Here is a 23,370-nt window from a genome sequence, read left to right as displayed (position 1 = left end):
AATATACTAATGCTTGATTAAGATATGTTGCATTCTTTTAGGATGGTATGTAAGCAGCACATTTCTGCAGAGTCTCTCTGATTGGTTGCCCAGCAGTCTCTTTGGATGCTGCTATACATGATACTCATGATTATCCCAGTAATAGAAATTCCTTTTAATAAACTTATTGTGTGTGTTTTTATCATGATCGGCAATGAAATTGTATATTGTCCCATCCCTAATGTCAATCATTGTGAACTGATGTAAAGTTAGAAACATTCTGACAAGAGAACACTCACCTACACAGAAATGTACTTCATTTTCTTACTACAGAGATTGTGTGTGTATGTGTGTAACCCTCTGTGTATCTGTTCAGGTATGGACCTGATTGACCCTAAAGAACTCGAGAGCATGAGACACCAGCTTGAAGATGCACAGCGCTGGAATGCCTCTCTGCAGGCTCGTTTAGGAGCCATACAGAACCGTGGAGGAGGAGTCGGTGGAGCCAATGATGGTGGTGAGACTAGAAAAATAGCCTTTATATCTTATTTCAGAGTTTTGGCACGTTGAAGTGTATTCAATGCATGTGACTAATGTTTTTCAGGTGACACTTTGAGTTTCATTGGAGATCAGACTTCCTACATGAGTATCTGTGTGGGAGAGGGGCAGGATGACAGTTTGTCTCTACTGTCTGCACAGGAGCTCAAGCAGAAGGTGAACATTTGGGGAAAAGTATTGTCTCTAATAAACATAAGAGCAGGTTTTAGCTAGTTGGCAAAACATGTCACCAAAACCTAAAACATAAAGAAAAAAAACACAAGTCATGCAAATGGATTAAAATGAGTCTCTGTAGGTGCTGGAGCTGCAGGACTGTGTCAGCAGACTGCAGACTTTAAACAATGAGCTGCAGAACCGGCTGTCGTTACTGGAGAAGTCAGACCATGATGCATACAACAAGGAAGACAAAGAGGTGGCCAGCGGTACCCCCTTGAAACAGGTTAGAGGCCACAAAGGACAAAGAGCTGCAAATTAATGGAGAAAACTGTACTGGAAGTTGTGGCATTTAAGTTTATCTTAACACTTTCAAAGGATACATAACTGTCATAGTAGCAATTTTTTTGTATAGTATGTTTACATTTAGCAAATACTGGATCAATCATGTCTGAGTCCATGTCTAACATCCACCTTTATTAGTTTCTTTCTAACCTTTGTACCCACATCTTAACCTTTGCTCTGTCTAGCCTGTTACGAATGTGTCTTTACTCTGTGGTACTGTATGTCTTATTTCTCTAACAAGTGTGTTTCTTGTCTGTAGTAGAAGATCCTCTTTTTCTCCTTCACCTTTCCTAACCAGTCCCTGTTTTTCTTATCTCTGTGTCCCATGAAATGCTTTCTCTCTTCGTCATGCCACATTAGACACGTCATACCATTCTGCTGTTGCTGTGCAGTGTTTTATGGATTCTGTTCCCTCATTAAGTTTTCTTTTACCGAGCCATGTGTGTCACACTCGCCTCCCATCCCATTACTCTAGCAGCTTGAGAAGACGCAGCTTGTGGCTCACGGTAACAGGACTCATCACTATGGTCAGGATAAACAGAGTCAGACAGACATCAAACTTGGACAGGTATGAACTATATTGTCATTTATAGGTTTTTGAAGAGCTTTAAAAAAAAATAGAAGATATAATTAGATACTATTTTTTTCATGCAATTTTAACTGTATTTCTAAACTTCCCCTTTAGATGTTGTCTGGAAGGCTGTTTGGTGATACGGACAGTGGCTTTGGCCAGAGTAGAGAGCATGCTCACTCTAGCAACGACACCTTAGACACTGGAGACAAAGATTCGAGGCAGAGGAACACAGATTTAATGGCACTTAAATCCCTGCTGACTCATTGTGGGGCCACATCAGTCTCGCACCTAAGGTTAGTCTCTTCTTCAGCAGTGTTCAGATCCTACTCCTTATTTTCACTCCAAGGGGCCGTGTCTACCAAAGCTTTTTTTTCTGACGCCAGTGTATGTTTTTAATTCTTTGTAATGAGGGCACCGTGTATTTATACTTTGCTAAAAGTGCCAGCATTGTGACAAGGCACTGATCATTTATTCTGTGCTGACAATTGCCCAGTAGGTGTGTTTTTTATTGTTTTTTTTGTTTTTGTTTTTGTTTTTGTGTCTCATCCAGAGCAAGTACTTTACCTTGCACCGACATTTTGCCTTCTGCGTATATTCCTTATCATAGCAACCAGACACAAAGTGTTTCAGCTGAAAAAACGTTGCATCTCCAAACTGCTCTCAAGTGCTTGCAGCACGGCGTTTCCTGAGGAGCGTATGGTATTTTCAGCTGAGAAAAAACGCTTTGGTGGACACAGGCCTTAGAATCATCGGGTTGATTAAAAACTAATCAGATTCCCCTTATTGCAGGGAGGAGCTGCTCAAACTTCGAACAGAAAATGTGGAGCTGCGGGGTCTCCTGAAAGAACAAAAATCTACTGAGTGTAAAGAGAAAGAGAGCACAGACACCTCAGGGAGCAGCAGCGACGGACAGGCTGAATTGAGAAAGAGTGCGGAAACACTGCAGGCTGACTCAAAAGGTCACTCCAAGGTCATCAATCTGTCACAGGAGAAGGGAGAGAAGAACTCACATGAGCTGTCAGATGGGGAGAGCCCTGTCACCACTGAGCTAATTGTTAGCACCACAGAGGGAAAGGAGAGTCCAAAAACCAAAGATCAGTCACACAGCAAGAGTGCAAAGCAGCATGTCGCAAGGCATGGGGTAAGTTTGTATTATGGTAAGATCTAAAAGAAACATTACATTGCTTTTGCATGAGGTCTAACTGTCAGTGTTTTTAATATCTGTTTCAATGGTAGGTTGGTGGTAAATCTCGCCTCCCGGTCCCTGTGAGGCTGAGAGAGGAGGCTGGCAGCAGCAGGCAGGCGGTGAGCTCTGACCATCTCAAACATGATGCACTTCAGCACCTTCATTTGGATGGTGTATATGGGTCTGACCAGCAGCTGCATCCAGACTCTGACTCCCCCATGTCACCCCAGCTCAGCACTTCCCCTTCTTCCCCACTTAGATATGCACATTGCACAGGCAGTCCAGTCGGGTCAGACAAGGGCTCTGAAGCTGGAGCAACACTGTATCACACCCAGCCTGAATCCACACTTTTCACTCAGCTGGAGCTTCTCCACCAGGAGTGTCAGGAGAAGGAGACCCTGATCAATAAGCTAAGCGAGCAGCTAGCAGATTGGGAAGAGCTCCACGCTCAGCTTCGGGAAAAGGACCGGCTCAATCGCCAGTACGCGGAGGCCTTACAGGCCGCAGAATCCACCATTGCTTATCTGACTGCCTGCAGTCTGGACAGCCAGGGTGGATTTGGGTCACACACCAGTGCGTGTGCAGGTTCTGGCTGTGTGGGTTCAGATTCTGTCTTTTACAGCAGATGCATAGAGCTGCAAAAAGCCCTGCAGGAGAAGGAGGAGCTCAACAACCAGCTTGTAGAGCTTTTGAGCATGGCAGAGAAAGCTATCACCTCCCTTGAGAGCCAAGAAAAGAATCCAGAAATCAGTGATTTATATTTGAAGATAGACACAGCTTTACAGCAGGTTAATGTGTCTTCAAATGAACAGAGCCCAAGGGGTGTTTTTGGAGGCACAGCGGACTCTGTGCAGGAGTCACAACGACACACAGACTCTTTGCAGGAGGCACTGTGGCAACAGAGGAGGCTTAATGCAGAGCTGCAGGAAAAACTAAAAGCTACAGATGATGCTGCTCAGCTTGGCTATAACAGAGACCAGAATGGTAAATGCTCAAGGCAGATGACATTAGAATCACTTCAGGAAAAGGAGTCAAAGGGAGATCAGGGCAAAATGGGAAATTCTGACAATGTCACTTTAAACCAGGAGGTCAAAGTTCTGATGAACTGCCTTAGTGCAGCAGAGTCTGCCGTTGCCTCTCTGGCAGCACACTGTACAAACACCAGCTCCTTGGCCCCTGGTAGATCTTCACAGACTAACCCTGACCTGCAGATGAATTTAGACAAACTTCAGAGAGCCCTGCAAGAGAGGAAGGAACTTGGAGAACCCACCCAGCCAGCCACCCAATCCAGTGGCAAACAGTCAGCTGCTTCATTGGGACAGCTTCACCAAGAGCTCCATAATGACCTCTGCCGCCTCTACAAAGTCTTTAGTGATCGATCTCAGAGGATGTCTGAACTCCAGGCTTCTCTACAAGAAGAGAGGGGCCGTAGAGAGGAGAGCGAGGTCCACAGGACAGTGCAGGATGTCAAGGGACTACCACCGAGTGTTCAGGTCCAACTGGAGACTCTCCATAAGGCACTGAGGGAGAAGAAGAAAGCATGTAAAAACCTGGAGGAGAAACTAGCCACTGCTCTCACGTCCCCTGAAACTGCACGGAGAGGTAAGATAACACATTGTTTTTTTGCACATTTGCCTGAAGTATTTGAATTGTGCACAAACAGTTCACACTTGTAATAATTTTGTGTGTTAAGTTGAACACTTTTGTTTCAACATCAAAAACACAATGAAGGAGAGAGACAAGATTCTGTAAATGATTTGTCCCTAACCCGAAATATATTGCTTCCAATGCCAGCTCTGGAGCAGGATGACAAAGGCGTGCAGGTGGATTTGCAGGACCTGGGTTACGAAACCAGTGGCAAGAGTGAGAACGATAGGGAAGAGAGCAGTAGCACAGGTAGACAGTTTTTAGACAGACATTGCATGTCTGTCTGCTGAGTGGACACTAATCTCGAATGTGGATAGATTCTCTCTTTATGTCTGCATGAGGGGTGAACAAAGACTATTATAACACACTGTCTCTCACCTTGAGAAATGTTCTCTGTTTGGGTCTTATAACGACACACTCTACTGGTTTTAACCTGGTATTTCTCTGCACTATTCCCAAATTTGAATGGGCTGTCAATATTTTTGCATGTTTCCACTGAAGTTCGGGAATGTCTTTCAAGCACTCATTAACCTGTCACTTTTATTTCTTGTCTTATTATTTCACAGCCCAACTGTATCTTAAATTATTTATTTCCTCTTACAGCACTCTCACCCTTTGTTTTCCACAACTTGTAATGTCTTCCTGTTCCTTAGTTGATTGTTTGTGTCCATTATATTGCCAGATCTAGAGGTTGGCGTGAACCCTAGTTGCAGTGCCTCTAGCCTGCCTTCCCAACACGAGCAGGCCACCTTCTCCTCGACTGAAAACCTGGACTCAACCTCCAGCACCCCGTACCCAAGTTCCCCAGCTCTCAGTTCTGCCAAGGTATTTAACTCACTTTACACTAAACCCCTGAACAAAGATCATCCAATCATATCTTATAAGCTGTAACTAGGTACAGATTTCCCCACTTGTTGAGCAGTGCAAACACTGAGTGCCATCTAGTTCCTTTATATTCAAGAGAAGGCAGACATCTCTACAGCTGATATCTTAAGCACTTGGAAACTCACGCCAAAACAATCTAGATTGATAAATAGTACTACAGGTAAGATGAAAAGGAAGTACTTTTGATTCTGGGGGGAACTATCCCTTGAAGCGCGTCATTATGCAAAATAATGTGCATATTTGAGACCCTTACATAATTCTTGTATTAAAACTGCCAGATAGAGACATTAAAAGTCAGCCTTGGAGTGTTTCAAACCAACTCATGGAGGTAATGATAATAAAATACAGCAGAAACTCACATTTGAATTTTATTAACCCTTTAATGTGTTTCCAGGTCAGCCTGAAAAGCCTGCAGATCTATGATGAGTACGGTGTTTCCAAGGACCCTTTGCAGCTGCAGGGACAAGTCCGAGAGCTGAAGGTTCAGCTGGAAAACCAGACCAAACTCATCCTCCAAATGCAAAGTCTTCTGCGTAGGAGCTCTCTGGCCAGTGATCTAGTTGCCAACACCTCTGATCCCTTGGCCATCAAGGATCAGGAAGGGACACAGCGGGAGGACCATGGCCAAGATAGGAGCAACAGAAGTGGGCAGCTAAGGGAGAAAAAGGAAGGTGACAACCAGGCAATGAAGGATAAAACCAGTCGTCTGAATGTGGAGCTGGAAAGGGAGAGCACACTGAACAGAAGCATGAGCGATCAGCTGCAGCAGACCCGCAGCCGCTCCACGTCACCAGCAAGGTCAACAGTCTTTTACAGCGTATTATCAAGATTATACTATTTTTACATTGAGTAAAAGCTGCATGGTCATTTTGAAAATCAAATCGTGACTCATGCTGTCAACTTTGATTTCCTCCCTCCATTTGCCCTCATTCTGTCTTCTCTACAGACTGGACTCCCTAGTTCAGTCGCAGGCCAGGGAGCTGTCACAACTGAGGCAGCAGATCAAGGAGAGCCGCAGGCTTGGAGCCCTGCAGCGTCGGCAGCTTGACGAGCTGAGCAAGGCCTTCAAGGAGCTGCTGCAGGCCGGAGAAGTCGATTACTACAAGGGGGAGGCAGTCAAAGAGCAGCTGGACAAGAGCCTGAGCATTCTGGACAGGCTGGAGGGACGGCTGGACAAAGGTAGATTGTAATTGCGTTTGTTGTCTTTTAAGTAATTGTGCTAATCAGAACCACACTGCACAAACACACTTCTGATATTTGATGAATGATACAGCACTGTCCCAAAATCCACAAATCTCTAGCCTCCACAAATCTCTACCCAACACAAATAAAGAATCAACTTAGTACATTCCTTTAACTCAGTGATCTTTACCTAAATGTTGGGAGTACATGTCACGTAAGTTTTAAAAAGCAGCTGTGTTTGAGCACCTATTGTGCAGAAATGTCTCAGTGCTTCAACAAAGAGAAAACACTAGCCAGCATCAGAGAAGGATGAACACAAAAGAGCAGTCACTTGTAACTGATTTTTACAGACAGGTCCTTGACAGCATCTTTTCCCTCTGTCTGCTAGGAGATTCTTGTCTGGATAATGAGGACGTGGTGGCCCTGGAACTGTCTCGCAGGTAGTCTCAAACTCTCACACTGCACTTGCTTAATGTTAGCGGCTTAATTAATTTGCTTGTATTCAATTTGTCACTGGTTTATTCATGGTAGAAAACAAGTATCTGTTATATTTAGAATCAGCCAATCCATGTTAGAGTTAGATTACAGGGATACTGTAATGGCATCTTAAAGGAATAGTTAGACATTTTGGCAAATTCGCTTTTTTTGCTTTCTGGCGGAGAGTTATACAAGAAGATTGATGCTTGATCCATAAAGCAGCCAATGAGGGAAGCCTGCTTCTGTCTACCACATGACCCTCTTTTAAACTGCAAATTGTTGTCTTTACATTTAAGGTTTTGTAGGAATTAAACAAATGAGATTCAGTGTGTTAGTTTGTCATCAGTTGTGTGTTCTGCAGATTTTAAAGTTGATGGGATTTGTGTCTTTCTCGTGTGTGGTTCTGTGATTTTTCAGGTCATATCGTACATGCTCCTGTTTAAGATTTAAGGGTCATTAGCTGTGTTGTTTTGGTGTTTGTCTCGTGACCCTTTTAAAGACACCCCCTCCCCACCTCCACCCAGCCAATTGCCTTATGACCTCAGGCGGTGCATGTGCTATTGGTTTTGAATAGTGTCCTGCTGTTGACCTAATTTTTTCAGTGACAGCTAAAACATTAGGGTCACACTGTCTCCTAACTGGGTCACTGGTGTTTTTGAGAAATTTGAGGGGAACACACACACACCCCGCATGTCAGTGTTAAACTCTTCCTAAAACACCTTGATCAGTATATATGTACTGTTCAACTGTCTTGACACTTTGTAACACTTCACATTTATTTCCCAGGAAGCAAATTATCAAGTGGTGTCCTTTAATTAGATTAGAAATTCAAGTTTTTGGTGTTAATCTGTATTATTACTGATGTGGGCAGTGTTGGGGAGCTTCAGCTGGGATCACAGTCTCTGCTGTCCTATGAGGAGAGCATGAGAGATCCTCTTGACAGCCCGGCTAGAATCCAGCAGGAGATAGATAACCTGCGTCTGGAGCTAGAGGGCGAGAGAGAGCTGCTGCAGCAGCACATCAGCCTCCTCGTCCAGCAAAACCTCACGCTGGCTGAATGCACCAGGGAGCAGCTGGACCTGTGAGCGGGTTTGATCGAGGCAGATAGCATGACGTTTGCTGTGAACTCCTCTTTCATGTTCTCTAGCTGTGTGTTTCTGCTGAAGGTTACAGGTCTCCTAGTTAGGAACATATTTTTCTTGCCACCCTCTGTTTTAAGTGGGTACTCTGTCTTTGGGTGCTGTTCTTTATGTGCTGTGTACTTATCCTCCCTGTTTTACATTGTTTTGCTCTCCGGTGCCCAGCAACATGATGTAATGGATAAAATCCAGCTGTTGGGTCATCTGGTAGACCATGTGACCAACATGAGTAATTTTCCTCCTCTTCCTCCTCCTCCCAGGTTGGCTAAAGAGCTGCAGGAGAAGAACCGTCTGATCCAGAGCCTGCAGAGCCAGTTCAAAGGCCAAAGTCCCAGCAGCCACCACAGCTCTCACTCTGATCTGTACCCCTCAGACAGGACCTCTTCCTCCTGCCACAGCAGCCCAACCACACAAGGAGGCAATCGAGCCCATAGTAAGCACAAACGTTTTCATATAAGCTGCAGATTTCTAGATATAATACTAGAAAATAGTCTCGGGGGGGGTCACAGCCAGGTATATAGTACTAGACTGTTTGGTTGTTTTAGACCACACTAAAATTAACTCAGTTTCTGTAAAATTGCATATTTCCCATCCTGCCTCGGTGATATATCACTGATTACCTGAGCCTTGTCCACGGGCCAGGCCAGTCTAGTCGCAGCCTGTAATGGCACTTATTTTCCACTCAGATCCTTTCTGTTGCAGTGAGGCGTCCTGCAGCACAAAGCATGCCGGCCAAGGACAGAGCAGGTGTCCAGTTTCAATCCGCCTCCACTTAAAGTTGCATTATTCAGTGGCACCTATCCGGTTCGATCTTCAAATTGTGTTTCCCTTGGGAAAAGAGACAGTGAAGGCTATTACAGAGACAAGTGAAGCATGTAGATAAGTGACAGGTCCTGCAGAGGGGCCTGTAGACCCAAACTCACATTTCCTTTACTGCTACAACACTAAACCTGTTTGGCTTGGTTGCTGTGTTACTACTTGTGGTAGCATGAAGGATATAGAGAAGGATTACATTTTGGTTTACCATCTCCAGCTACTGAAGTTGGAACATGACCTGTTTAGGGATTAAATAATAAGCAGTAACAAAGGCCTTTCACATAAATATTATGTTTTAAAAAAGACCTTTGGACCATGAAAGTGATGAGCCAGGTCAACGTCTATTTTGTACTTTTTCATTGTTAATGTATTTACCCGTTGTTGTATCTTTAGGCCAGCGACACCCAACTGATTGGACGGGAGCAGCTGTCACTCCTGTAGGAGGAGCTCAGGAGGAAGGTGTGTCTGGTCTCAGGGACACTGCCAGCAGACTGCAGGGCCTGCAGAGGGAGAACGGGCGACTGCAGGAGCAGCTAAGGGATAGCGAGGACCTCAACGCCACCCTGCGCAGTGAACTGGACCTGCATCGCTCAATTATGGCCCAGACCAGCTCCCACCATCAGGAAAAGGATCACAGCCACGACCAGGATGGACCAGGGCCGCAGATGGATACGCATAAAGGAGACCGAGACACTGGCTCACTAAAGAACGCTGCTGAACAGCCTCGCATGATGAATTCAGGTAATTATGGTTCATAGGTAAGTTGATTGTCATGTTAGTTATTTAGACTTTTTTAACTTTAATACTCTTTATTTTTTCATTTATTTTTTTAGCTTTTTGTATTTGATGATGTTGTAGCAACCTTGTGGGCTTCAGCTGTCTGAATATACATATGAAGAACTATCTATTAAAGGGGAAGTCCACCATTTTTCTTATTTTGTAACGGGTATTCAACCTGTGAAAACAATTAAATTATGTATTTTGTGGGTCTGAAGGGGCTTTTCAAAGTATGCGTGGACTTGGAGAACACAGATTATTAGCAGAAAGCCTGATTACAAACTTGAGGCATGTACCTTTACCATGCAGGGAGGTTCAAAAAAAGAGGTACTCAAGCATTGCATTGCAGGAAGCGTAGGTTCTAGTGTTTTTGTAGCTTGACCCATAGTAGGAATCAAAAGTGAGGATATCTTGACCTCTACTGTTGAGATTTTGATGGTTTCTTTTTGAATATCTCTCAAATAAACCCGGTTTTATGTAAGTACAATCAAACATTCCCTTTTAGCGCCCCTTTAAGTAAGGTTTTGCATATACATCTCTCAGACTTGCTGGCAGAACATCTGCAGGAGATCCGAGCTTTGCGACAGCGCCTGGAAGAGAGCATCCGCACCAACGACCGTCTCAGGGAACAGCTGGAGAAGAGACTAGCAGAGGTGGAGAAAGACCCAGGTACACACCTGAAATCACCTGCCTGTATTTCATTCTCTCTCAGTCAGGGTGATTAGCATGTGTGTTTAGCATGTATATCATTTAAAATAAAAAATACTCTGCTTTGTAGAAAGCACGCTTTGGTTTAGTGATGAGTGTATATATGTGCTCATGTTCAGCAGCCACCAACATCTTCATCCATGGCAACGAGGAACAGGGTCAGCTGGCCAATGAGGTCCGATTCCTCTGGGGACAAAACCAAGCCCTGAAGGAACAGCTTAGCCTGGGATCTAGAGGTAAAAAATTTTGGGCAAGCTAACTTTAACCTGTAATCAGGAACACATCTTTTCAGTCAGTAGACCAACAGATGTGGTCTGTCCTGACAGGTGGTGCTGTCGGTGCTTAAAACTAACTATCATGACTAACTTAACTTTTCACTAACTTCAGAAGATTTATATTTCCTCCAGATAAGCAGAAGGAGAACGAGAAGCTACGGGAGACTCTGGCCAGGCGGACTGCCAAACTGGAGCAGAGCAGGAGGGACTGCGAAGCTCTGAGGCAAGAAAACAGTCAACTGCAGGAGAGGCTGGAGCACAGCAGCCAAGAAAACTCACAGCTGCAGGAGTCGCTGCACTACAGCAAGGAGGAGCTGCACAGGTACACACACACACACACACACACAGGTAACATTCACTAGCACACACTTCTAAATGTGTCCTCGCTGCACACGCATACTATCATTACTACTCCCCTTCCTCATGCAACCTGAAACTACACAGAGCTCCTAATTACCATTGTAAAGAGTCATCACTGTTACCATTATTCCATATTATTAGTACAACTTGGAAACATGATAGTCTATCATTGTAAGGCTCATCCATGAACACACACATGCATACATACCATAATGATGGTATGTGACCTCTTGCCCTGGGTCCTACTGACACAGATGAGTGAGGCTGACACTTGAAACCTGGAGTCTAGTTTACTGTCAGATCACTTCTCCTCTCCCTTTCCTTATCTCTTCAGTGTGTGTGTAGTGTTGTAGGCTTATGTACTGCATACACAAGGCTTTTTACTTTTTAGAGATTTTCCTTTTTCTTTTTGAGGACACATTCATTTCAAGATGACTTTTCATCACTGCATCTATATTTTATATATTCAGTTACCAGATTGTTAAGTACACCTGACTGAATTGAATAAATAAAGTAGAACAAAGCAGTCCAGTAGTAAATGTTGCCATCAGTAGGATTTTAATGCTCAGCAGTGTTTCCCCTAGGTTTACTGCTTTGGGGTGGCCAATTAATTACCAAGGATGGAAATAACAAGCTTCACCATATCATTATTGATTAAATTGACTCCACTAACACACATGAAACATGGCTCAACAACAAGAACATTTAAAATATGAAATTTGGCTTGATAATAACTGTCAGGGTCCATAAACTAAACAGTGTTTTAGTCTCTTTACGTTCAAATAAATAGACCGAAGACCGTTGAAAAAGTCTTTGTTGTAGAACGTGAAAATTAAAAAGATAGTAGAAAAGAAAAACTGGGGGCAAAACAATGTTATTGTCACCTAAAAAACATATACTATTTTCCTCTTAGTAGGTAGATGTTTTGTTGTTTTTTCCAATAATTGAATTTGGTGTGTGTCGTGTGTGTGTGTGTGTGTGTGTGTGTATATATGCTTCCAGGTTGCAGTGTGAGGTAAAGCTCCAGAGGCAGCAGCTGTCTGACTCCCAGCATCTTCTGCAGTCACTGAGGGTGGAGCTTCAAGTCTATGAAAAGATCAAGACTGACACTCACAAACACAACGGTACTGCAAGTCTTTTTTTTGTTTGTTTGTTTCTTGATAGCCTCTGGAGTGTTATGTAGTTTAAATAGTAATAAATAGTATTTACTTTTTCTCCTAAAGTGTAGAACCCAAAATACTTCCACACACTGCTTCTCAGATGCCTTGGTGTCGTTATCGTCTGCTCAGGAAGGCTTTGCCAGTGCATCGCCAGTGTCCTTCATTTTCATAGCAAACAACATTAACACCTTTGCTTAAGCTTAGTTTCATGAAAGGTCATGCTGACAGGTATGTTTTTTTGCGCCCTTTTCTGAGTCCCAAAGCAAACTACTTTAAATGGTCTGCTGGCTTATAGACTGTAAATTAATTGTAATTGCAGGCTGAAAGTTATCTGTGTTTAAACGAACAGACAATTTTTGAATAAAAAGTGACAGTCCTAACTGACATAGAGGTGATAGATGCACACATCGTAATTATTTTTTTTGTTTTTTAGATTGCCTAATCACAGGTCAATAGCAAAGATAATGTACATGAACACGGTGGAAAGAAAATGAGAGACAGTTACATGACATTCTGCTTTTGTCTGCTTCTGGTTCTGCAATACTAATAAGTTTCCTTCCTCCTCTTTGCAGAATCCAGTGAAACGACCCCGGGGCCCGTCTCCATCCCTTCCTCCGGCTCAGTGGACCTGAGCGAGCTGCTGTTGGAGATCAGACACCTGAGGCTGCAGCTGGAGAGGAGCATCCAAACTAACACGGCACTACGACAGAGACTGGAGGAGCAGCTGCTCAGAGGACAGAACCGCTCAGAAACCATCAACATCAACTATCTGCTGTCTTCTCCAGGTAAACACAAGGCACAGACTCACATGCTTATCACCTGTGACAGATATACAGAGGCATATAAACACATACAGGAATCTGCCAGGTCGTGTCAGTGTTGGTTTTACATTTGTCGTAGATGAGGGAGGCAGGTCACCAGGTCGTGAGGGCTGCGATCCTGTCCATCACTCTTTTCAGAGCCACAATGAGCAAACCAGTTTCCTCCATGGTAAGAAAACCTTATCAGAATTGACATGCTGTTACATTATAGTAGTAAACACAGATTATTAGTATTGTTCTCCAGCGTTGTGCATGACAGAGAATGAACAACAGTATTTCAAAACATCTTTTCAGATGAAAAACGTCGTGCTCATTCAGCGGTGGACGGTGGGTCAGTCGGCAGCAGCTCTGGCGACAGCGTCTCTGGTGGTCCCTCTCGTCTGGTGCCAGGACACCGGCTGTGGGCCAGTCGCAACGGCCGGCATATTTTGGGTCTGATTGAGGACTATAATGCCCTCCGTAAGCAGATCTCAGATGGACGGAAGCTGTCACACAGCATGGACGCACAACTGCAGGAGAGTCTGCACACACTCGAACAGCAGGGCTCAGACAACAAGGTACTAATAACCTATCATATTTGAAGGGAACCTGTCTTATTCTTCCTTATTTTTTGTCATATGTAATGTTACAGTGTCAGATGTTCAATTTAAATGTGGCCAAAGTTTCTCATTCATCCTTAAGTCAGGGAAACATGAAATCTTATGTTGCAGATGTTGATAATTCGCCCTGATTTCGGATTATATTCCTGCTGAAACAGTCCAATTTAGAAGTTTTTATTGGTGATTTGGTGATCATTGCTTAGACCTAATGTTGACCAGCTTTCCTCCTGCCAATGTCAAAATGAATTTGTCGTTCACAATGTAGCATTATCAGGGAAACAACACGGTGTGTCCCCTCGCATGTTGATAGTGAGTTTACTATGTCCTTTCGTCCTGAAGGCATCCTGGGGAACATCTGTTTTCATCCCAAACCCTTTTTTTTACCCCAGGATGATGGGATGCCATTAGTTTTGAGCCCTGCTTTTTAGCCTGTCCAAAACTGAGGGGGCAGGTGCTAAAAGGAGTCTCTTAGACAGAGGGTGAGCTCAGGTGTTGAGCTCAGATAGTGTGAGGAAAATAGTGGGGTTTTTTTTTTTTACCATTAAAGCATGTAAAAATGTTCTTGTTGAAAGCCAAAATACATATGAACTATGAAATATGAACTTGAAAATGATCATAAGAGGTCCCCTTTAACATGTTTTAGTTGCAGTTTGTTGTGTATTGATTGATAATAAAAACAAATGAAATGTATGAAATGAAAAGGTTGTACTAATGTTTAATAATGTAAATAATTTTATTCCACTGCTTGCATAAATTATACATAACCAGCAACTAGTGTTAATGCTGTTATGTCTCCATCTTCACAGGTTACAGAACAGCAGCACCTGAAGAGTTTGTCTAGCAGCATAAACACAATGCAGCACGTGTTAGAGGAGGCTGGTCGACTGCTCAAACTGGTGTGGAGAGTCTCTTTGCCAGCCGGTATAACAGCAGGGGACAGCATCAACAACCAGCAGGTGGACATACACAAACGTGTACTGTATCTCCTCTATCCAATTCGGTATCTACAGAACCAAATCTTAATCCTATATCCTCTGTACCAGGATGAGTTGCTGAAAAATGAGATAGCCAGACTAAAGAGCCGGCTGTCACAGCAGGAGAGGATGCTGAGTGGAGCTGTCAAACGCCTCCGAACAACCAACCAGCTCAAAGAGGGAATGGAAAGAGTCATCATTGATCAGTGTAAGATTATCTTGTCTTACTCAGTTACTGTATTGTATACTCATAAAGATGCCTCTTTACTCTGAAGCATCTTTATGAACTAAAGTTCTATTCATTTTTAGTCACTTATCAAGACAAAAAGTCAAATTGCTTTTAGATTCTCCAATTTTTAACCATTTTCTTCACTTTATTGGCCGATAAATCACAAAACTAATATACACATTAATCAATAGTGAAAATAATCATTAGTTTTAGCTTTTCTGTTTACCAGTGTGTAAATAAACTGGGATATGTGACTTTATTTGACGTGAATTGTGTTTTCCAATCTAGTGTATCTAACCCATGGAGTGCTGAAGAAAGCCAGGGGGAATTTAGAGGTGAGTCTACCAAAAATCACATGCGGCAGTTATAAACTGTCAAACGAATGTTCTTGTCCGCAGTGGTAAATTCCTCTTCAGTGAATCATTCTTCTTTTCCTTCTCACCCTCCATGTGAAATAATGATAGACTAATTACTGCACCCTCTTTGGCCTGAAAGGCCTGTCTGGAGGACCAGACGAAGGTCAGTGTTCTTGAGGTGCAGGCTTTGAGAATGATCTGATGCATGAGACCCTGCTGATTTATCTGTCGCATGAAGCAAATACCAAAATTTTAATGGATCATGAGATTCTGAGATTTGCCATTTTATTGAGTTGACTGCAGCCATGTTATAAATCCTACCACTGTGTCTATTTTGGACACAGTATATATTGCATTAGGATTTAGCTGGCTGTAACAAATCACGTTGTATGCAGGAATCTTGAAGTTACATTAAATACATTTAAGACCTTTTTTTAAGACACTAATCAGACATTTTAAGACCTCATCACCACTTTGTTCTAACCATCAGTAACACTGTAACTTAGATTTATGATACATTGATACATACCATATTTTAGACATGGCATAAAATACGTGCATTATATATAGTCATCCGCAGTCTGTACTTATAGTAAAGCATGTCAAATGTCAAAGTATACTATGACATAACTATTTTTTTCTAAATGTCTAACATAAAATTGTAAAGAAAGCATATAGAGTATAACAATTAAATATAACAATTTCATAAAATAGTGTGACAAACATAAAAATAGTATACTGTGGCATGAAATAAACAAAAATGTCAGTATAGTGTGACATAAAAATAAAGAAGTGTCATAGTATAGTATGGCATAGAAATATTGTACCAAATGTCATAGTGTAGTGTGGCATAAAAATATCATCCAAAGTGGCATAGTATAGTATGGCATGAAAATATCATATAAAGTGCCATAGTGTAGTATGGCATTAAAGTATCATAAAACATGCCATAGTATAGTATGGCATAAAAAATATCATAAAAAGTGTCATAGTACACTATGGCATAAAAATATCATAAAAAGTGTCATAGTACAGTATGATATACAAATTTCATAAAAAGTGCCATAGTATATTATGGCATAAAAATATCATAAAAAGTGTCATAGTATAGTATGGCATAAAAATATCATAAAAAGTGCCATAGTATAGTATGGCATAAAAATATCATAAAAAGTGTTATAGTATATATGGCATAAAAATATAAAAAATGTCATAGTATAGTATGGCATAAAAATATCATACGGTATAGTCTGACATAGAAATTTCATAAAAAGTGTCAAGTGTCAGTATGGCATAAAAATATCATACAAAATGTCATAGTATAGTATGGCATAAAAATTTCATAAAAAGTGCCATAGTATAGTATGGCATAAAAAATATACAAAATGTCATAGTATAGTATGGCATAAAAATTTCATAAAAAGTGCCATAGTGTAGTATGGCATAAAAATATCATAAAAAGTGTCATAGTACAGTATGATATACAAATTTCATAAAAAGTACCATAGTATATTATAGCATAAAAATATCATAAAAAGTGTCATAGTATAGTATGGCATAAATATATCATAAAAAGTGTCATAGTACACTATGGCATAAAAATGTCCTAAAAAGTGTCATAGCACAGTATGATATACAAATTTCATAAAAAGTACCATAGTATATTATAGCATAAAAATATCATAAAAAGTGTCATAGTATAGTATGGCATAAATATATCATAAAAAGTGTCATAGTACACTATAGCATAAAAATGTCCTAAAAAGTGTCATAGCACAGTATGATATACAAATTTCATAAAAAGTACCATAGTATATTATAGCATAAAAATATCATAAAAAGTGTCATAGTATAGTATGGCATAAATATATCATAAAAGGTGTCATAGTATAGTATGGCATGAACGTATCATAAAAAGTGTCATAGTATGGCATAAAAATATAAAAAGTGTCATAGTATAGTATGGCATGAACGTATCATAAAAAGTGTCATAGTATGGCATAAAAATATAAAAAGTGTCATAGTATTGTATGGCATAAAAATATCATAAAAAGTGCCATAGTATAGCATAAAAATATCATAAAAAGTGTCACAGTATAGTATGGCATAAAAATATCATAAAAAATGTCATAGTATAGTATGGTATAGAAAATATCATAAAAAGTGTCATAGTATATATGGCATAAAAATATAAAAAGTTTCTTTCGTATGGCATAAAAATATCATAAAAAGTGCCACAGTATAGTATGACATAAAAATATAAAAAATGTCATAGTATAGTATGGCATAAAAATATCATAAAAAGTGTCATAGTATATATGGCATAAAAATATAAAAAGTTTCTTTCGTATGGAATAAAAATATCATAAAAAAGTGCCACAGTATAGTATGACATAAAAATATCATAAAAAATGTCATAGTATATATGGCATAAAAATATAAAAAGTTTCTTTCATATGGCATAAAAATATCATAAAAAGTGCCACAGTATAGTATGGCATAAAAATATCATACAGTATAGTCTGACATAGAAATTTCATAAAGTGTCAAGTGTCAGTATGGCATAAAAAATATCATACAAAATGTCATAGTATAGTATGGCATAAAAATTTCATAAAAAGTGCCATAGTGTAGTATGGCATAAAAATATCATAAAAAATGTCATAGTATAGTATGGCATAAAAATATCATAAAAAGTGCCATAGTATAGTATGGCATAAAAATATCATAAAAAGTGTCATAGTATAGTATGGCATAAAAATATCATACAAAGTGCCATAATACAGTATGGCATAGAAAATATCATAAAAAGTGCCATAGTATAGTATGGCATAAAAATATCATACAAAGTGCCACAGTATAGTATGGCATAGAAAATATCATAAAAAGTGCCATAGTATAGTATGGCATAAAAATTTCATACAAAGTGCCATAGTGTAGTATGGCATAAAAATATCATAAAAAGTGCCACAGTATAGTATGGCATAACGATTTTATAAAAAGTGCCTTAGTAAAGTATGACATAAAAATTTCATAAAAAGTGCCATAATATAGTATGGCATGAAAATATCAAAAAAAGTGTCATAGTATATATGGCATAAAAATATAAAAAGTTTCTTTCGTATGGCATAAAAATATCATAAAAAGTGTCATAGTATAGTATGGCATAAAAATATCATACAAAGTGCCATAATATAGTATGGCATAAAAATATCATAAAAAATGTCATAGTATATATTGCATAAAAATATAAAAAGTTTCTTTCGTATGGCATAAAAATATCATAAAAAGTGCCTTAGTAAAGTATGACATAAAAATTTCATAAAAAGTGCCATAATATAGTATGGCATGAAAATATCAAAAAAAGTGTCATAGTATATATGGCATAAAAATATAAAAAGTTTCTTTCGTATGGCATAAAAATATCATAAAAAGTGTCATAGTATAGTATGGCATAAAAATATCATACAAAGTGCCATAATATAGTATGGCATGAAAATATCAAAAAAAGTGTCATAGTATATATGGCATAAAAATATAAAAAGTTTCTTTCGTATGGCATAAAAATATCATAAAAAGTGCCTTAGTAAAGTATGACATAAAAATTTCATAAAAAGTGCCATAATATAGTATGGCATGAAAATATCAAAAAAAGTGTCATAGTATATATGGCATAAAAATATCATAAAAAGTGTCATAGTATAGTATGGCATAAAAATATCATACAAAGTGCCATAATATAGTATGGCATAAAAATATCATAAAAAGTGTCATAGTATAGTATGGCATAAAGATTTCATAAAAAGTGCCTTAGTAAAGTATGACATAAAAATTTCATAAAAAGTGCCATAATATAGTATGGCATGAAAATATCAAAAAAAGTGTCATAGTATATATGGCATAAAAATATAAAAAGTTTCTTTCATATGGCATAAAGATATCATAAAAATGTCATAGTATAGAAAATATCAAAAAAAGTGTCATAGTATATATGGCATAAAAATATAAAAAAGTTTCTTTCATATGGCATAAAAATTTAATAAAAATGTCCACTGTATATTATGGCATAAAAATTTCATACAAAGTGCCATAGTGTAGTATGGCATAAAAATATCATACAAAGTGCCATAATATAGTATGGTATGAAAATATCAAAAAAAGTGTCATAGTATATATGGCATAAAAATATAAAAAGTTTCTTTCGTATGGCATAAAAATATCATAAAAAGTGCCTTAGTAAAGTATGACATAAAAATTTCATAAAAAGTGCCATAATATAGTATGGCATGAAAATATCAAAAAAAGTGTCATAGTATATATGGCATAAAAATATCATAAAAAGTGTCATAGTATGGCATAAAAATATCATACAAAGTGCCATAATATAGTATGGCATAAAAATATCATAAAAAATGTCATAGTATATATTGCATAAAAATATAAAAAGTTTCTTTCGTATGGCATAAAAATATCATAAAAAGTGCCTTAGTAAAGTATGACATAAAAATTTCATAAAAAGTGCCATAATATAGTATGGCATGAAAATATCAAAAAAAGTGTCATAGTATATATGGCATAAAAATATAAAAAGTTTCTTTCGTATGGCATAAAAATATCATAAAAAGTGTCATAGTATAGTATGGCATAAAAATATCATACAAAGTGCCATAATATAGTATGGCATGAAAATATCAAAAAAAGTGTCATAGTATATATTTCATAAAAATATAAAAAGATACTTTAGTATGGCATAAAAATATCATAAAAAGTGCCTTAGTAAAGTATGACATAAAAATTTCATAAAAAGTGCCATAATATAGTATGGCATGAAAATATCAAAAAAAGTGTCATAGTATATATGGCATAAAAATATCATAAAAAGTGTCATAGTATAGTATGGCATAAAAATATCATACAAAGTGCCATAATATAGTATGGCATAAAAATATCATAAAAAGTGTCATAGTATAGTATGGCATAAAGATTTCATAAAAAGTGCCTTAGTAAAGTATGACATAAAAATTTCATAAAAAGTGCCATAATATAGTATGGCATGAAAATATCAAAAAAAGTGTCATAGTATATATGGCATAAAAATATAAAAAGTTTCTTTCATATGGCATAAAGATATCATAAAAAATGTCATAGTATAGAAAATATCAAAAAAAAAGTGTCATAGTATATATGGCATAAAAATATAAAAAGTTTCTTTCATATGGCATAAAAATATCATAAAAAGTGCCACAGTATAGTATGGCATAAAAATTTCATACAAAGTGCCATAGTGTAGTATGGCATAAAAATATCATACAAAGTGCCATAATATAGTATGGTATGAAAATATCAAAAAAAGTGTCATAGTATATATGGCATAAAAATATAAAAAGTTTCTTTCATATGGCATAAAGATATCATAAAAAATGTCATAGTATAGTATGGTATAGAAAATATCAAAAAAAAAAGTGTCATAGTATATATGGCATAAAAATATAAAAAGTTTCTTTCGTATGGCATAAAAATATCATAAAAAGTGTCATAGTATAGTATGGCATAAAAATATCATACAAAGTGCCATAATATAGTATGGCATAAAAATATCATAAAAAGTGTCATAGTATAGTATGGCATAACGATTTTATAAAAAGTGCCTTAGTAAAGTATGACATAAAAATTTCATAAAAAGTGCCATAATATAGTATGGCATGAAAATATCAAAAAAAGTGTCATAGTATATATGGCATAAAAATATAAAAAGTTTCTTTCATATGGCATAAAGATATCATAAAAAATGTCATAGTATAGAAAATATCAAAAAAAAAGTGTCATAGTATATATGGCATAAAAATATAAAAAGTTTCTTTCATATGGCATAAAAATATCATAAAAAGTGCCATAGTATAGTATGGCATAAAAATTTCATACAAAGTGCCATAGTGTAGTATGGCATAAAAATATCATAAAAAGTGCCACAGTATAGTATGGCATAACGATTTTATAAAAAGTGCCTTAGTAAAGTATGACATAAAAATTTCATAAAAAGTGCCATAATATAGTATGGCATGAAAATATCAAAAAAAGTGTCATAGTATATATGGCATAAAAATATAAAAAGTTTCTTTCATATGGCATAAAAATATCATAAAAAGTGTCATAGTATAGTATGGCATAAAAATATCATACAAAGTGCCATAATATAGTATGGCATAAAAATATCATAAAAAGTGTCATAGTATAGTATGGCATAAAAATATCATAAAAAAATGTCATAGTATAGTATGGCATAAAGATTTCATAAAAAGTGCCTTAGTAAAGTATGACATAAAAATTTCATAAAAAGTGCCATAATATAGTATGGCATGAAAATATCAAAAAAAGTGTCATAGTATATATGGCATAAAAATATAAAAAGTTTCTTTCATATGGCATAAAGATATCATAAAAAATGTCATAGTATAGAAAATATTAAAAAAAAAGTGTAATAGTATATATGGCATAAAAACATAAAAAGTTTCTTTCATATGGCATAAAAATATCATACAAAGTGTCATAGTATATATGGCATAAAAATATAAAAAGTTTCTTTCATATGGCATAAAAATATCATACAAGGTGTCATAGTATAGTATGGCATAAAAATATCATACAAAGTGTCATAGTATAGTCTGACATAGAAATTTCATAAAAAGTGCCATAGTATAGTATGGCATAAAAATATCATACAAGGTGTCATAGTATAGTATGGCATAAAAATATCATACAAAGTGTCATAGTATAGTCTGACATAGAAATTTCATAAAAAGTGCCATAGTATAGTATGGCATAAAAATAACATAAAAAGTTATAAATAGTATGGTGTCAAGACATTTTAATGCTTTAAGACACCCTGCTTACAAACTGTTAATTTATCATTTTGTGTTCAAGTGACTGTGGAAAAATCTGCATTTTTGATGCATGATAAGGCTTTTCTTCTTGGAGGAGGCATCTTTAAAGGAACCGTTGAGAGTTTTTGCTTTTTCACTTGCTTTTGCCCTTATAGCTGTCAATAAGTACAACCAGGAGAAACAGTTAGTCTGAAAGGCAAAACATGTTATCTTGTTTATCCTTATAAAAAAAACAAAGTGTGCTCCATGAAGGTGAGCAACCAAGAGCAAATAACTTAGTCTTTACAATTCGTTTTTTGTAGAAATTTAAAGTATAAAGTGTTGACATATTTTAATCTTTTGATGTCCGGGCTAGCTGTTTCCCCTTACTTTCAGTTTTAATGCTAAGCTAACTGTCTCCTGGCATTAGCTTCATATTAAACAGAAAGATATGAGTGGTATTTCACAAAATGCTTAACTGTTCCTTTAAAACAAGATGTCAGATGCATGTGTCTGCAGGCAGTTGTAAAATGTCACTATGTATAATTTTTTTACTTTGCATGTCAAAGGCTGAAGATGTGAAGTGACTGTTTGTGCCCCCCTGTATTCACTCTGATGTTACAATACTTGTGTTTTCTGTTTCAGGAGGTCCCAGTCAATGGCCAGTAGGGGACACTACAGACCCTCAGCCCGAGCAGATAAGTGTCCCTGTTTCTCGAGAGGCTGCAGACCGACACTCTGAATCCTCAGAGGATCGCAACAGTGAGACCTCTTTACACTGCAGCTACTAAACCTGCTGTTTCAATGCCCCACACTGCTTTTGATAATGTAGCTACCTAATGTTCATCAGGCCTGATCCCGGCTTTCTGTCCTGCTGTACAACTGTCACCTTATTCTCCTGATATCAAAGCCTTTTTGTACTATACTTGCACATGACCTGCCTTTAATTTGATTTTAGGTACTGAAGTTGTAAAAGTTTTTTCTTTCTTTTAAAAGAAATGCTTTGTAAATAGTAATTCCTGCAATTTAAATATTTTTCCTTTTATTCTTTTTATATGATGCATATAAGAATATGAAAGTGTATTTTATTACTGAATTATTGTTTTTACCTTTTCATTTTTATTGGTCAGTTTATGTATAGGATGGTTCAGGTCTACCATGTGTTCAAGGAATTATGTGCAAATGCAGTAAAGAAAAGAATTTAATGATGAAACCAAACTGTGGTACAAAAGTCCCTTTATTAGCATATACATTTTTTTAAGTACAAATCTTAGCTGCTTCAAAGTGTGTACATGGATGAGCACAGATAA

At 37.7% G+C, this 23,370-nt stretch overlaps 1 protein-coding gene across 7 annotated transcripts in view; it reads left to right on the top strand.

The window, feature by feature from the left end:
* The window catches only part of cdk5rap2 (CDK5 regulatory subunit associated protein 2), a 45,386-nt gene extending 22,108 nt beyond the window's left edge, over positions 1 to 23,278 (top strand). For 3 of the 7 annotated variants that reach the window (XM_049603432.1, XM_049603433.1, XM_049603436.1), the window contains exons 26-51: positions 356 to 496; positions 584 to 693; positions 833 to 976; positions 1,511 to 1,603; positions 1,721 to 1,902; positions 2,399 to 2,750; positions 2,846 to 4,397; positions 4,590 to 4,691; positions 5,125 to 5,267; positions 5,722 to 6,125; positions 6,274 to 6,506; positions 6,898 to 6,949; positions 8,386 to 8,558; positions 9,335 to 9,682; positions 10,262 to 10,387; positions 10,546 to 10,662; positions 10,834 to 11,023; positions 12,064 to 12,185; positions 12,794 to 13,006; positions 13,122 to 13,211; positions 13,337 to 13,599; positions 14,448 to 14,597; positions 14,685 to 14,823; positions 15,133 to 15,179; positions 15,309 to 15,363; positions 22,706 to 23,278. In XM_049603432.1, the coding sequence (XP_049459389.1) occupies positions 356 to 496; positions 584 to 693; positions 833 to 976; positions 1,511 to 1,603; positions 1,721 to 1,902; positions 2,399 to 2,750; positions 2,846 to 4,397; positions 4,590 to 4,691; positions 5,125 to 5,267; positions 5,722 to 6,125; positions 6,274 to 6,506; positions 6,898 to 6,949; positions 8,386 to 8,558; positions 9,335 to 9,682; positions 10,262 to 10,387; positions 10,546 to 10,662; positions 10,834 to 11,023; positions 12,064 to 12,185; positions 12,794 to 13,006; positions 13,122 to 13,211; positions 13,337 to 13,599; positions 14,448 to 14,597; positions 14,685 to 14,823; positions 15,133 to 15,179; positions 15,309 to 15,363; positions 22,706 to 22,851 (5,687 nt within the window). In that variant the 3' untranslated portion in view covers positions 22,852 to 23,278. The remainder of the gene's footprint in view (positions 1 to 355; positions 497 to 583; positions 694 to 832; positions 977 to 1,510; positions 1,604 to 1,720; positions 1,903 to 2,398; positions 2,751 to 2,845; positions 4,398 to 4,589; positions 4,692 to 5,124; positions 5,268 to 5,721; positions 6,126 to 6,273; positions 6,507 to 6,897; positions 6,950 to 8,385; positions 8,559 to 9,334; positions 9,683 to 10,261; positions 10,388 to 10,545; positions 10,663 to 10,833; positions 11,024 to 12,063; positions 12,186 to 12,793; positions 13,007 to 13,121; positions 13,212 to 13,336; positions 13,600 to 14,447; positions 14,598 to 14,684; positions 14,824 to 15,132; positions 15,180 to 15,308; positions 15,364 to 22,705) is intronic. The other 4 variants (XM_049603435.1, XM_049603434.1, XM_049603437.1 and 1 more) reach the window with 4 other exon arrangements.
* The last annotated feature ends 92 nt before the right edge of the window (positions 23,279 to 23,370 follow it).

Source organism: Epinephelus fuscoguttatus, linkage group LG18 (genome assembly GCF_011397635.1).
Source record: "Epinephelus fuscoguttatus linkage group LG18, E.fuscoguttatus.final_Chr_v1".
NCBI lineage: Eukaryota > Metazoa > Chordata > Actinopteri > Perciformes > Serranidae > Epinephelus > Epinephelus fuscoguttatus.
This window is presented reverse-complemented; position numbering and strand designations above follow the sequence as displayed.